This window comes from Trichomycterus rosablanca, chromosome 16 (assembly GCF_030014385.1).
Source record: "Trichomycterus rosablanca isolate fTriRos1 chromosome 16, fTriRos1.hap1, whole genome shotgun sequence".
Lineage (NCBI taxonomy): Eukaryota > Metazoa > Chordata > Actinopteri > Siluriformes > Trichomycteridae > Trichomycterus > Trichomycterus rosablanca.
Genome location: NC_086003.1, coordinates 14,357,939 through 14,372,230, shown reverse-complemented (window position 1 = coordinate 14,372,230; position 14,292 = coordinate 14,357,939). Strand labels below are relative to the sequence as shown.

General features: G+C 39.2%; 1 protein-coding gene across 2 annotated transcripts in view; it reads right to left on the bottom strand.

Moving 5' to 3' along the window:
- The window catches only part of LOC134330380 (glucocorticoid receptor-like), a 132,501-nt gene that overhangs the window by 32,430 nt on the left and 85,779 nt on the right, over window positions 1-14,292 (bottom strand). Inside the window, exon 4 of one of the 2 annotated variants that reach the window (XM_063011483.1) lies at window positions 4,973-4,999. The exons of the other annotated variant lie outside the window; for it this stretch is intronic. Within the exon in view, the coding sequence (XP_062867553.1) occupies window positions 4,973-4,999 (27 nt within the window). The remainder of the gene's footprint in view (window positions 1-4,972; window positions 5,000-14,292) is intronic. 2 annotated transcript variants of the gene reach the window in all.

Below are 14,292 nucleotides of genomic sequence, written 5' to 3'. Positions count from 1 at the left end.
AGACAAGCAGTCCAAGAACATGGATTACTGGAATGCTCTGTGGTCTGACGAGACCAAGATAAAATTGTTTGGCTCAGATGGTGTCCAGCATGTGTGGCGGCACCCTGGTGAGAAGTACCAAGACAACTGTATCTTGCCTACAGTCAAGTATGGTGGTGGTAGCATCATGGTTTTGGGCTGCATGAGTGTTGCTGGCACTGGGGAGCTGCAGTTCATTGAGGGAAACATGAATTCCAACATGTACTGTGACATTCTGAAACAGAGCATGATCCCCTCCCTTCGAAAACTGGGCCTCATGGCAGTTTTCCAACAGGATAACGACCCCAAACACAACCTCCAAGATGACAACTGCCTTGCTGAGGAAGCTGAAGGTAAAGGTGATGGACTAAACCCAATTGAGCACCTGTGGCGCATCCTCAAGTGGAAGGTGGAGGAGTTCAAGGTGTCTAACATCCACCAGCTCCGTGATGTCATCATGGAGGAGTGGAAGAGGATTCCAGTAGCAACTTGTGCAGCTCTGGTGAATTCCATGCCCAGGAGGGTTAAGGCAGTGCTGGATAATAATGGTGGTCACACAAAATATTGACACTTTGGGCACAATTTGGACATGTTCACTGTGGGGTGTACTCACTTACGTTGCCAGCCATTTAGACATTAATGGCTGTGTGTTGAGTTATTTTCAGAAGACAGTAAATCTACACTGCTATACAAGTTGTACACTGACTACTCTAAGTTATATCCAAGTTTTATTTCTATAGTGTTGTCCCATGAAAAGATATAATAAAATATTTGCAGAAATGTGAGGGGTGTACTCACTTTTGTGATACACTGTATATATATATATATATATATATATATATATACAGTGTATCACAAAAGTGAGTACACCCCTCACATTTCTGCAGATATTTAAGTATATCTTTTCATGGGACAACACTGACAAAATGACACTTTGACACAATGAAAAGTAGTCTGTGTGCAGCTTATATAACAGTGTACATTTATTCTTCCCTCAAAATAACTCAATATACAGCCATTAATGTCTAAACCACCGGCAACAAAAGTGAGTACACCCCTAAGAGACTACACCCCTAAATGTCCAAATTGAGCACTGCTTGTCATTTTCCCTCCAAAATTTCATGTGATTTGTTAGTGTTACTAGGTCTCAGGTGTGCATAGGGAGCAGGTGTGTTCAATTTAGTAGTACAGCTCTCACACTCTCTCATACTGGTCACTGAAGGTTCCAACATGGCACCTCATGGCAAAGAACTCTCTGAGGATCTTAAAAGACGAATTGTTGCGCTACATGAAGATGGCCAAGGCTACAAGAAGATTGCCAACACCCTGAAACTGAGCTGCAGCACAGTGGCCAAGATCATCCAGCGTTTTAAAAGAGCAGGGTCCACTCAGAACAGACCTCGCGTTGGTCGTCCAAAGAAGCTGAGTGCACGTGCTCAGCGTCACATCCAACTGCTGTCTTTGAAAGATAGGCGCAGGAGTGCTGTCAGCATTGCTGCAGAGATTGAAAAGGTGGGGGGTCAGCCCGTCAGTGCTCAGACCATACGCCGCACACTACATCAAATTGGTCTGCATGGCTGTCACCCCAGAAGGAAGCCTCTTCTGAAGTCTCTACACAAGAAAGCCCGCAAACAGTTTGCTGAAGACATGTCAACAAAGGACATGGATTACTGGAACCTGGTGCTGGTCATAAAATTACAATATTATGAAAAAGTTGATTTATTTCAATAATTCCATTCAAGAAGTGAAACTTGTATATTATATTCATTCATTACACACAGACTGATATATTTCAAATGTTTATTTCTTTTAATGTTGATGATTATAACTGACAACTAATGAAAACCCCAAATTCAGTATCTCAGAAAATTAGAATATCACTTAAGACCAATACAAAAAAAGGATTTTTAGAAATGTTGGCCAACTGAAAAGTATGAACATGAAAAGTATGAGCATGTACAGCACTCAATACTTAGTTGAGGCTCCTTTTGCCTGGATTACTGCAGCAATGCGGCGTGGCATGGAGTCGATCAGTCTGTGGCACTGCTCAGGTGTTATGAGAGCCCAGGTTGCTCTGATAGTGGCCTTCAGCTCTTCTGAATTGTTGGGTCTGGCGTATCGCATCTTCCTCTTCACAATACCCCATAGATTTTCTATGGGGTTAAGGTCAGGCAAGTTTGCTGGCCAATTAAGAACAGGGATACCATGGTCCTGAAACCAGGTACTGGTAGCTTTGGCACTGTGTGCAGGTGCCAAGTCCTGTTGGAAAATGAAATCTGCATCTCCATAAAGTTGGTCAGCAGCAGGAAGCATGAAGTGCTCTAAAACTTCCTGGTAGATGGCTGCGTTGACCTTGGACCTCAGAAAACACAGTGGACCAACACCAGCAGATGACATGGCACTCCAAACCATCACTGACTGTGGAAACTTTACACTGGACCTCAAGCAACGTGGATTCTGTGCCTCTCCTCTCTTCCTCCAGAGTCTGGGAACTTGATTTCCAAAGGTAATGCAAAATTTACTTTCATCAGAGAACATAACTTTGGACCACTCAGCAGCAGTCTTTTTTGCCTTTAGCCCAGGCGAGACACTTCTGACGCTGTCTCTTGTTCAAGAGTGGCTTGACACATGGAATGCGTCCCACCCACCCACATACAATCAGGTCCTTCATATAATCATATATTATGAATATAATATACAAGTTTCACTTTTTGAATGGAATTACTGAAATAAATCAACTTTTTCATGATATTCTAATTTTATGACCAGCACATACTGTATATAAGTAAACAAATGCGACAAAAAATATTCTCATATATTTATTGAGTAAAATTATGTAGTATCCTTTATACACACACACACGTATGTATGTATGTATGTATGTATATATATACATAGGTACACAGGTGTAATAGAAATGGTGCTAGCAATGGTTTTAGGAAATGATGCAATATCCCTTATATGTATTTTAATTTTTATTGACCAGTCATATCTTCCCATATCTTCACTGTAGGGACACAGGTTAGAACTGATACTAGCAGTGGTTCTACACATCTGTTCTAACAGATGTTTGAGTATAGTGTAGTGACACACGTAAGTTCTTATATTTTGTGAATAAGTAAAAAGTAAAAGTTAACTGTCCCTTCTGTTTATTTAAGAGTATAAGAGAACACAATGTGCACAGAATATTGTACACAGAATATTGTGACATTTGTGGTTATTGCATTTTGCTTAAGAAATAAGCTGTTTTATTTAGGTTAGGTTTTGTATACGTGCATGTATACGGTTGAACTATCGTGTTAATTGTTGTTTCTTATGCACTGGTTTTAAAGAGGACTACAATTGTGTTTGTACACATAGCATGACCTCTATGTGTGAATGTATTTAAATATTTTAAATATTTTATATACAGTGGTACCTTGTAACTCAATGTCCCCTAAACTCAAAATCTTTGAAACTCAACGCCATTCAGTTTGTTTTTTAAAAATTTATTTATTTAATTTTAAACTGACAATGAACAGTCGCTTTGTTCAGTGCTCGGCTTGAGCGGTGCGGTAAAACATCAACAGTGTGTGCATATGAGACAAAACTGCATTTGTGTGGAATAACCACCAGATTCACTCTGAAAGCTCCACATAAATCTGTGTTTATCTGAATTTTCCTCACTGTTTCACTTTTAAACTTGTGTTACAGCTCAGAGTTCTGAGAAATGGTAGGATTCAGCTTTTTTTTTTTTAATGCATTTTCCTCCCGATTTAGCGCATCCAATTTGTCTTCTGCTGCTGACAGACTCCAGATTTGCATCCAAGGAGAGCACGCCACTGCCCACGCCTTCTTTACACATGTGCAGCCCTCCTCTTCTCGTCCGCGCTTCCTGCCAATCAGGGTCCTTACACAGCATATGAAGACCCACCCACCCACATACAATCAGGTCCCCACCCTGCAGATACGGTGGCCAATTCGTCTGATGCAGGCACTGCCACCTGGGCGCCGCTTTTTATTTCAGTTTTTTTTATATTTATGTTATTTTCAGTGTATAAGTGTCAAAAACAACCCCATTATTTTACATTAGCCTAAAATATATGCAAGTCCACGGGACCCATATATCCTTATGGGAAAAAATACCTTGAAACTCAATGCTTTTTAAACTCAACGCCACTCCCAGAACCAATTGATGTTGAATTTCAACATTTCCACTGTAATTAAAAAAATGACAATAATACCAACAACAATATAATTAAAAAGGGCAAACTCAATAGCTAAAACATTTAGCTATAAACTTATTGGTATGGCTTTGTCCCAAATGTTTCAAACAGACAATTTGATTGTGCAGTATGTACTGTCAGCAATAAAGTTTTATAATCACAATGTCTGTCTGGCTCGACAACAAAAATGTTCCGACTCACATTGTTCAACCACACAGCGCTACACTGGAACAACTGAATACACCGGTCAGAAAAATGTCTGCCTTTGTTTTGTCTGTCTTATCATAAGATCTCTACTCTTCTTTTTATTAAAGTGCAAATAGTTATTACACCTGAATGGTTATAGTTTAAACCTGTTCTGTGAGACGTACTCACCTCTGCTCAGGTAACCAACTTTTCAACAGAAAGACAGATTGTAAAAGTTGCATCTAATGTGCACAAACAAATTAGATGATCCGCCACAGCAAGTCAAGAATTTGTACAAAATGCAAAACTAAATGTTAGTACTATTAATTAAAACTTTTTTTTTAACACCCAATCTGCAGTTCATTCAGTTATTTATTGCAATGGTGAAAATCATAAAGAATTAACTTTATTCAAGACAAACTGAATAAAACAAATGAAACTAAATTAAATCACAAGACCCATGCATATTATAAAGTCGTGATGTGTTGAGCAGAATTCTGATTGGAGGAATGACTACTAGGCTACGGGTGACAAGAAGCATTATTAAAGGTAAGGTTATTTACCATCTGTGTTTTGTCGTGCTCTCCATCCTTCACCATTGGCAGAACCATAAAAATAAGGGAGAGAAACAAGAAGATGTATACGCCTCATTGTAGCATAAATATCAACAAGAAGCATGAACGATACTAAAATTAAAATTTTATTAATATTAGATGCATTACTCATTTTTTATATATATATATATATATATATATATATATATACAGTACATATATATATATATATATATATATATATATATATATATATATATATACCTATCAGCCATAACATTAAAACCACCTCCTTGTTTGTACACTCACTGTCCATTTTAATAGCTCCACTTACCATATAGAAGCACTTTGTTGTTCTACAATTACTGACTGTAGTCTATCTGTTTCTCTGCATGCTTTGTTAGCCCCCTTTTATGCTGTTCTTCAATGGTCAGGACCCCCAGAGGACCACTGGAGAGTAGGTATTATTTGGATGGTAGGTCATTCTTAGCACTGCAGTGACACTGCCATGGTGGTGGTGTGTTAGTGTGTGTTGTGCTGGTATGAGTGGATAAGACACAGCAATGCTAATGGAGTTTTTAAACACCTCACTGTCACTGCTGGACTGAGAATAGTCCACCAACCAAAAATATATCCAGCCAACAGCGCCATGTGGGCAGCATCCTGTGACCACTGATGAAGGTCCAACTCAAACAGCAGCAATAGATGAGCGATCATCTCTGACTTTACATCAGAGGTGGACAAACTAGGTAGGAGTGTCTAATAGAGTGGACAGTGAGTGGACACGGTATTTAAAAACTCCAGCAGTGCTGCTGTGTCTGATCCACTCATACCAGCACAACACACACTAACACACCACCACGTCAGTGTCACTGCAGTGCTGAGAATGATCCAACACCCAAATAATACCTGCACTGTGGCGGTCCTGACCATTGAAGAACAGAGTGAAAGCAGGCTAAAACAGTATGTAGAGAATCAGATGGACCAAAGTCAGTAATTGTAGAACTTCAAAGTGCTTCTATATGGTAAGTGGAGCTGATAAAATGGACAGTGAGTGTAGAAACAGGGAGGTGGGTTTTAATGTTATGGCTGATCAGTGTGTGTATGTATATATGTATATATATATATATATATATATATATATATATATATATATATATATATACAGGTCCTTCTCAAAAAATTAGCATATTGTGATAAAGTTCATTATTTTCCATAATGTAATGATAAAAATTTAACTTTCATATATTTTAGATTCATTGCACACCAACTGAAATATTTCAGGTCTTTTATTGTTTTAATACTGATGATTTTGGCATACAGCTCATGAAAACCCAAAATTCCTATCTCAAAAAATTAGCATATCATGAAAAGGTTCTCTAAACGAGCTATTAACCTAATCATCTGAATCAACGAATTAACTCTAAACACCTGCAAAAGATTCCTGAGGCTTTTAAAAACTCCCAGCCTGGTTCATTACTCAAAACTGCAATCATGGGTAAGACTGCCGACCTGACTGCTGTCCAGAAGGCCATCATTGACACCCTCAAGCAAGAGGGTAAGACACAGAAAGAAATTTCTGAACGAATAGGCTGTTCCCAGAGTGCTGTATCAAGGCACCTCAGTGGGAAGTCTGTGGGAAGGAAAAAGTGTGGCAGAAAACGCTGCACAACGAGAAGAGGTGACCGGACCCTGAGGAAGATTGTGGAGAAGGGCCGATTCCAGACCTTGGGGGACCTGCGGAAGCAGTGGACTGAGTCTGGAGTAGAAACATCCAGAGCCACCGTGCACAGGCGTGTGCAGGAAATGGGCTACAGGTGCCGCATTCCCCAGGTCAAGCCACTTTTGAACCAGAAACAGCGGCAGAAGCGCCTGACCTGGGCTACAGAGAAGCAGCACTGGACTGTTGCTCAGTGGTCCAAAGTACTGTTTTCGGAAATCAAGGTGCCAGAGTCTGGAGGAAGACTGGGGAGAAGGAAATGCCAAAATGCCTGAAGTCCAGTGTCAAGTACCCACAGTCAGTGATGGTCTGGGGTGCCATGTCAGCTGCTGGTGTTGGTCCACTGTGTTTTATCAAGGGCAGGGTCAATGCAGATTTTGGAGCACTTCATGCTTCCATCTGCTGAAAAGCTTTATGGAGATGAAGATTTCATTTTTCAGCACGACCTGGCACCTGCTTACAGTGCCAAAACCACTGGTGAATGGTTTACTGACCATGGTATTACTGTGCTCAATTGGCCTGCCAACTCTCCTGACCTGAACCCCATAGAGAATCTGTGGGATATTGTGAAGAGAAAGTTGAGAGACACAAGACCCAACACTCTGGATGAGCTTAAGGCCGCTATCGAAGCATCCTGGGCCTCCATAACACCTCAGCAGTGCCACAGGCTGATTGCCTCTATGCCACGCCGCATTGAAGCAGTCATTTCTGCAAAAGGATTCCCGACCAAGTATTGAGTGCATAACTGAACATAATTATTTGAAGGTTGACTTTTTTTGTATTAAAAACACTTTTCTTTTAATGGTCGGATGAAATATGCTAATTTTTTGAGATAGGAATTTTGGGTTTTCATGAGCTGTATGCCAAAATCATCAGTATTAAAACAATAAAAGACCTGAAATATTTCAGTTGGTGTGCAATGAATCTAAAATATATGAAAGTTTAATTTTTATCATTACATTATGGAAAATAATGAACTTTATCACAATATGCTAATTTTTTGAGAAGGACCTGTATATATATATATATATTGCTCAAAAGCTTTCCGGTGGCATGTATTTATTACTTATAATATGCAGCTTGCTCATTCTCCAGTCATCCACCCTAGAGAAAGTACATGAGCCTTCTATATTTCATCATTTTAGAATCTCATTTAGCAGCCAACGCCAGTAAGAAAGAATTGATCGTTTTACCACTGAAAAGCCCTCTTCAGGACTCACATGACTTGACTACTTGACTACAAATGACTTCTTTTTCTCTTCAGAATCAGATATTGTGTTGTATGGGCGGCACATTGGCACAGTGGGTAGGGCTTTTGCCTTACAACAAGAGGAGCCTGGTTTTGATTTCCTGGCTGGACGGCCAGGGTCCTTTCTATGTGAAGTTTGCATGTTGTTTCTGTGTAAGTCCAAACACAGACAGTCAGGCCAACTGGAGCTACTAACTGCCCTAAGTGTGTGTGCGCCCTGTGATGGACTGGTGACTGGGGTGTTTCCTGCTTTTCATCTATTGAATCACACCCACCACGCCCCTGATCAGGATAAAGAAGTGGTAAATAAAGTCTGAGAAATAAAGTCTATCATTTATCATTCATTGAACTGAAGAGCTGCTGATAAACTTTTTCAACATTTTTCAATATATTTCTTCAGACAGCAGCTCCAGCAAAACACTACACCAAGGTCTGAAGCTGACTATGAGCAGCTGCCAATTTATATCAGATGGAACAGAGATCCCTCATCTCAAGGTTAACTTCCTCACCTAAAACTGCATTCCGACATAAAATAATGACTGCCTTTTACTGGCTGGGGAAAACAAGGTAATATGTCTGCAAGTCTTATCAGTTGAAGGTGAAAGTGATGGGTGATGAGTGAGCAAATGCTCCAGAGAAGGATTTATCTTAAAGCAGACCGTATATACAAACACCTTTTCCAAAAAAGGTTGGGACATTGTGTAAAATGCAGTAAAAAGAAGAATCTGTGATTTGTTAATTTATTTAGCTGACAAAAGAAAAAGAAAAGATTTCAAATGTTTTCACTGATCAATGTCATTGTATTTTGTAAATATAAACACATTTAGAGGCAAAAGAAGAGAATAATTGAATCTTCAAATACAGTAGTACCTTGTAACTCAACATCCCCTACACTCAAAATTTTTGAAACTCAACACCCTTCATCGAGAAATGTTTACCCTTAAACTCAACATTTCTCAACATTCAACGTGTTCAGTTATTTAATTTCAAATTGACAAAAAACAGTCGCTTTGTTCAGCGCTCGGCTTGAGCGGTGCGGTAATACATCATCAAAGTGTGAATATAAGACGAATCTGCTTTTGTGTGGAATAATCGTCAGATTCATTCTGAAAGCGTCCTCATGTGTCTGTGTTTAGCTGTATTTTCCTCCTGTTTCACTTTTAAACTTGTGTTACAGCTTGAGGTGCTGAAAAATTGAGTAAAAATCAGCTTTTTTTATTGTTTTTATTTTTACTATATTTGTATTATTTTCAGTGTATAAGTGTCAAAAACAAACCCATTATTTTACACAAGGCTAAAATATATGCAAGTCTACGAGACCATGGAACGCATTAACAGGTTTCCCATACATCCTTATATGAAAAAATACCTTGAAACTCAATGCCTTTTAAACTCAACGCCACTCGCAGAACCAATTAATGTTGAGTTTCAGTGTACCACTGCATCATGTTCCACAATAAGCAGGTGAATAGGTAAGAGTTGAGAGAATCACAACGCAATCATAAGTATAGCCTGACAGGAATTAACTTAAATTCTTTTACAGGTATTAATGAAGATTTCATCCAGAGTTTTAAAAAATGAAAACTCGAGATAAAATCTATATTGAATCTTCTCATAATTTAAAACCAGAGTAACAAACAAATAGGAATGTGTTTCTATATAATATAACATAAGAAATTGGGAATTGCATTAAGAAGACAGCTACCAAACCCCCAGGGCAGTCTTTGTTTTGCTCAAAGATAAGGACTGATTAAATATTTAAGGTTGGATCTAATGCTTAGTGGCTGGGTGAACTACTTGGTTAAGGTTCAGGTTCAGCTGCATTTTCATTCCCTTCATTATGTAGACATGGACACTTCCCCCTATATTCATATTGTATGCTTTAATAACATGAAAGCGATTAGGGTTGAATCTCCACTATCATGAAGTTGCCACTGTTGGGCCCCTGTGTAGGACCTTTACACTTCAATACCTTATTTAGTATTGGGTCATAACTATAAGTCGCTTCAGATATAAGCGTCTGCTAAATGCCATAAATGTCACCTCACAGCAAGAAGGTCCTGGGTTTGAATCCCAGATGAACCGGTCCTGGTCCCTTCTGTGTGGAGTTTGCATGTTCTCCCCATGTCTGTGTGGGTTGCCTCAGAGTGCTCCAGTTTTCTCCCACAGTCCAAAGACGTGCAGTCAGCTTAACTGGGGATACAAAATTGCACTAGGTGTGTGTGTGTGTGTTTGCCCTGTGATGGATTGGCAACCTGTCCAGGGTGGTTCCTGAATTCCGCCCAGTGAATTGTACCCACCATAACCCTGAATCGGATAAAGCGGTAATAAAAACAGATAATGAATAAATGGATTACTTTTTGTAACAATGGTTTTCTTTTTAAAAATACACCTGTAGACGGACTTGCTAGTTATGAGAGTGAGAGAATGAGTGAGTGTATGATGTCTTTTATCAGGTGCCTTGTCCAGGGTGTGTTTCGGACCATAGCACAAACCCTGATTAGGTTAAAGCAGTAATTAAATAAATGAAATTATTTATGCTACTGTATTTTTAAATTCAGGGTCAATTTTAGATTGTGGCTGATTTATAGGTGGTTTTAAGTTTGTGGTAAGCACTGACTGCCACCTTTTTATGACAAATCAACCTCACCAAGTTATTTGACTGTTTGTTTTTGTCTTAAAAACAAAATGTACAGTGGTGTTAAAAAAAATAGCAGTCCAACACCATTAACCTGATAAATCACTGTTTTTAGTAGAAATGCTATTTCTACATAGCAAAAAATTCAGTGAACAGCGTACTTTGATTAAAAAGTTGATTGTAGAAGGAAAAAACATACAGAGAAGTGCAGCAAATGATAGGCTGCTCATCTAAAATGATCTCAAATGCCTTGAAGTGACAACCAAAACCTGAAAGACGCAGAAGGAAGCATGGAACTACTGTTCGAAAGAATCGAAGAATAGCCAAAATGGCAAAGGTTCAGCCAGTAATCACCTCCAGAAAGATCAAGGAACATCTGAAGTTACCAGTGAGTACAGAAGATGATTAAGTGAAGCCAATTTACCAGCAAGAACTCCTTGCAAAGTTCCGTCGTTATGAAAAAGACGTGTCCTGAATGGGTTCAAATTCGCCAAGGAACACACTGACTGGTCCAAAGAGAAATGGCTCAACATTTTGTGGACTGGTGGAAGCAAAATTGTTCTTTATGGGTCTAGTGGCCGTAGACAGTATGTCAGACGACCCCCGAGCACTGAATTCAAGCCACAGCACGCTGTGAAGACAGTAAAGCACGGTGGTACAAAATGATGATATGGGGATGTTTCTCATACCATGGTGTTACGCCTATTTATCACATACGAGGGATCATGGATCAGTTTAAATACATCAGAATACTTGAGATCATCATGTTGCTCTATGTCGAAGAAGAAATGTCCTTAAAATGGGTGTTTCAACATGACAATGACCCAAAACATCTTGGTTACAGAATCAGAATCAGAATCAGATTTATTGGCCAGGTATGTGGATACACACAAGGAATTTGTTTCCGGCTGATGGTATCTCTCTAGTAATGGTACGATACAGTGTACAAGCAACGTATACATTAAACATTAAATACAAAATCACAAAATTATCCAAACTATAAGATTATATACACACAATATACAGATATGTAATTTAGCAGCATCTGAAATATTTACAAAACAGTAAAGTGCACAACATGTAGGATGAGTACTACAGTGTAGTCAATTTGGCAGCAGATGAATATTTTTACGCTTACGTGTTATGTATTATCAGTCATTTATTTATTTAGTAGGGAGATGGCCTGTGGGAAGAAACTGCTTTTAAATCTGGTGGTTTTAATGTGGATGGATCTATAGCGCCTGCCGGAGGGGAGGGGTTGGATAAAGTAATGTCCAGGGTGTGAGGAGTCAGTGATAATTTTCTCTGCCCGTTTCTTGGTTCTTGAAATATACAAGTCCTGGAGAGAGGGCAGAGGAGCACCAATGATTTTTTCAGCTGACTTCACCTGTCGCTGCAGTCTGTTCCTTTGTTGTGTTGTGGCTGCACCAAACCAGACTGTGATGGAAGTGCACAGAACTGATTCGATGGCCGCAGTGTAGAATTGTCTTAGCAGCTCCTGTGGCAGTCCCAGCTTTCGCATTTTCGCATTTATTTCGCATTCAGACAAACAAGATTGAGGTAATTGAGTGGCCAGCCCAATCCCCTGACTTCAATCCCATAGAGAACTTGTGTTCTGATACCTGAAACACGTTTTTTGAGGCAAAACCCAAAAATGCAGAAGAACTGTGGAAGAATGATTGTAGTCTAATCATCCTGGATTGGAATTCCTGTTCAGAGGTGCCAGAAGTTGGTCGACTCCATGCAACACAGATCTCGGAAACAATTGTTATGCCACTAAATATTAGTTCAGTAATTCAAAGTAAAGTAAAACCTCAAACATTTTTTCAGTTTATACATACACTTGTTAAGTTTTTAAAGAAAAATGCTGGCACTGCTATTTTTTTAAACAGCCTAATATTCATTTTTCTTAATTTTCTGTAAAGAATGAACACAAACTGGCTAAAAGTTGTTAATGTTTTGATTTAGAATTGAAAGTTTAGTATTTTCAGTGCATTTTCATTTATGGAAATAAAAGTTATTATAATGATTTTGTGCTTTATTCGCTTTTTTAAAATCACTGCTATTTTTTTGAACACCACTGTAACTAGAGCGGTGATGTTTTGCTCTGTTATATGGGCTATGATTGTAATGGTCAACAATGCAATTATTTAGCTTAGCCTAGTTATGATATCAAATTTAAGCTGTCACAAATCATTGCAATTAACCTATTGTCTTTGCTGTAAACATTACACAACATTTATGCAATCCCAGTTCCAAAAATGTTATGATGGTAAGTAAAATGCACCAATTTCACCATCCCTAATCCATAACACTATTAAAAGATTTAGAGAATCCAGAGAAATCTCTTTGCGTTCTCCCTTTAATCCCTCAGAAAGCCCTGCATTAAAAACCGACACACTTCTGTATTAAAAAAAAAACCCTACACGGGTTACATTTTAATGTGGAAAATCCTTGTCAGTAAACAGAGTTCTTCACTGCATAAAAGTTAATAAAAGGTATTAGTCATGTATTTCAAATAAAAATAATGTAACAGTGATTACAGGCTTGTTTTTTTTTTACAGGACAAAGCAGCTTAAGTGCACTGCATGCAGTAAATACTGTGTATTCTAGTGTAAGAAAACATACTATTTCATAAGCATAATACTTATAATAATACTAATAAGGGACAATAGTGGCCTAGTGGGTAGAGCTTTGGGTGATCCAGGCTCTGCTATGCAGCCACAGTTGGGCCCTTGGGCATGGCCCCTAACCTTGTCTGCTTCAGACCCTGCACACTGACCCCAGCTTCCAACCAAGCTAGGCTATGTGGAAAAAGAATTTCATTGTACTGTACATGTGTATACACAGATCAGCCATAACATTAAAACCACCTCCTTGTTTCTACACTCACTGTCCATTTCATCAGCTCCACTTACCATATAGAAGCACTTTGTAGTTTTTCTACATAGTGTTTTAGCCTGCTTTCACCCTGTTCTTCAATGGTCAGGACTCTCACAGGACCACTACAGAGCAGGTATTATTAAGGTGGTGGATCATTCTCAGCACTGCAGTGACACTGACATGGTGGTGGTGTGTTAGTGTGTGTTGTGCTGGTATGAGTGGATAAGACACAGTAGCGCTGACTGAGTTTTTAAACACCTCACTGTCACTGCTGGACTGAGAATAGTCCACCAACCAAAAATATCCAGCACACAGCGACCTGTAGGCAGCGTCCTATGACCACTGATGAAGGTCTAGAAGATGACCAACTCAAACAGCAGCAAATAGATGAGCGATCGTCTCTGACTTTACATCTACAAGGTGGACCAACTAGGTAGGAGTGTCTAATAGAGTGGACAGTGAGTGGACATGGTATTAAAAAACTCCAGCAGCGCTGCTGTGCCTGATCCACTCATACCAGCACAACACACACTAACACACCACCACCATGTCATTGTCACTGCTGTGCTGAGGATGATCCACCACCCAAATAATACCTGCTCTGCGGTGGTCCTGACCATTGAAGAACAGGGTGAGAGCAGGCTAAAAAAAGTATGTAGAGAGATAGATGGACAGTGAGTGTAGAAACAAGGAGGTGGTTTTAATGTTATGGCTATATATCGTATATCGCTACTTCTCAAAAGCATATTGAGATATGAGTTTTTTAGTCATATCGCCAAGCCCTATGATCAAGGTGAGTAAAAAATAATAAGACCAGCTCAAAAAACGTATTACAACAG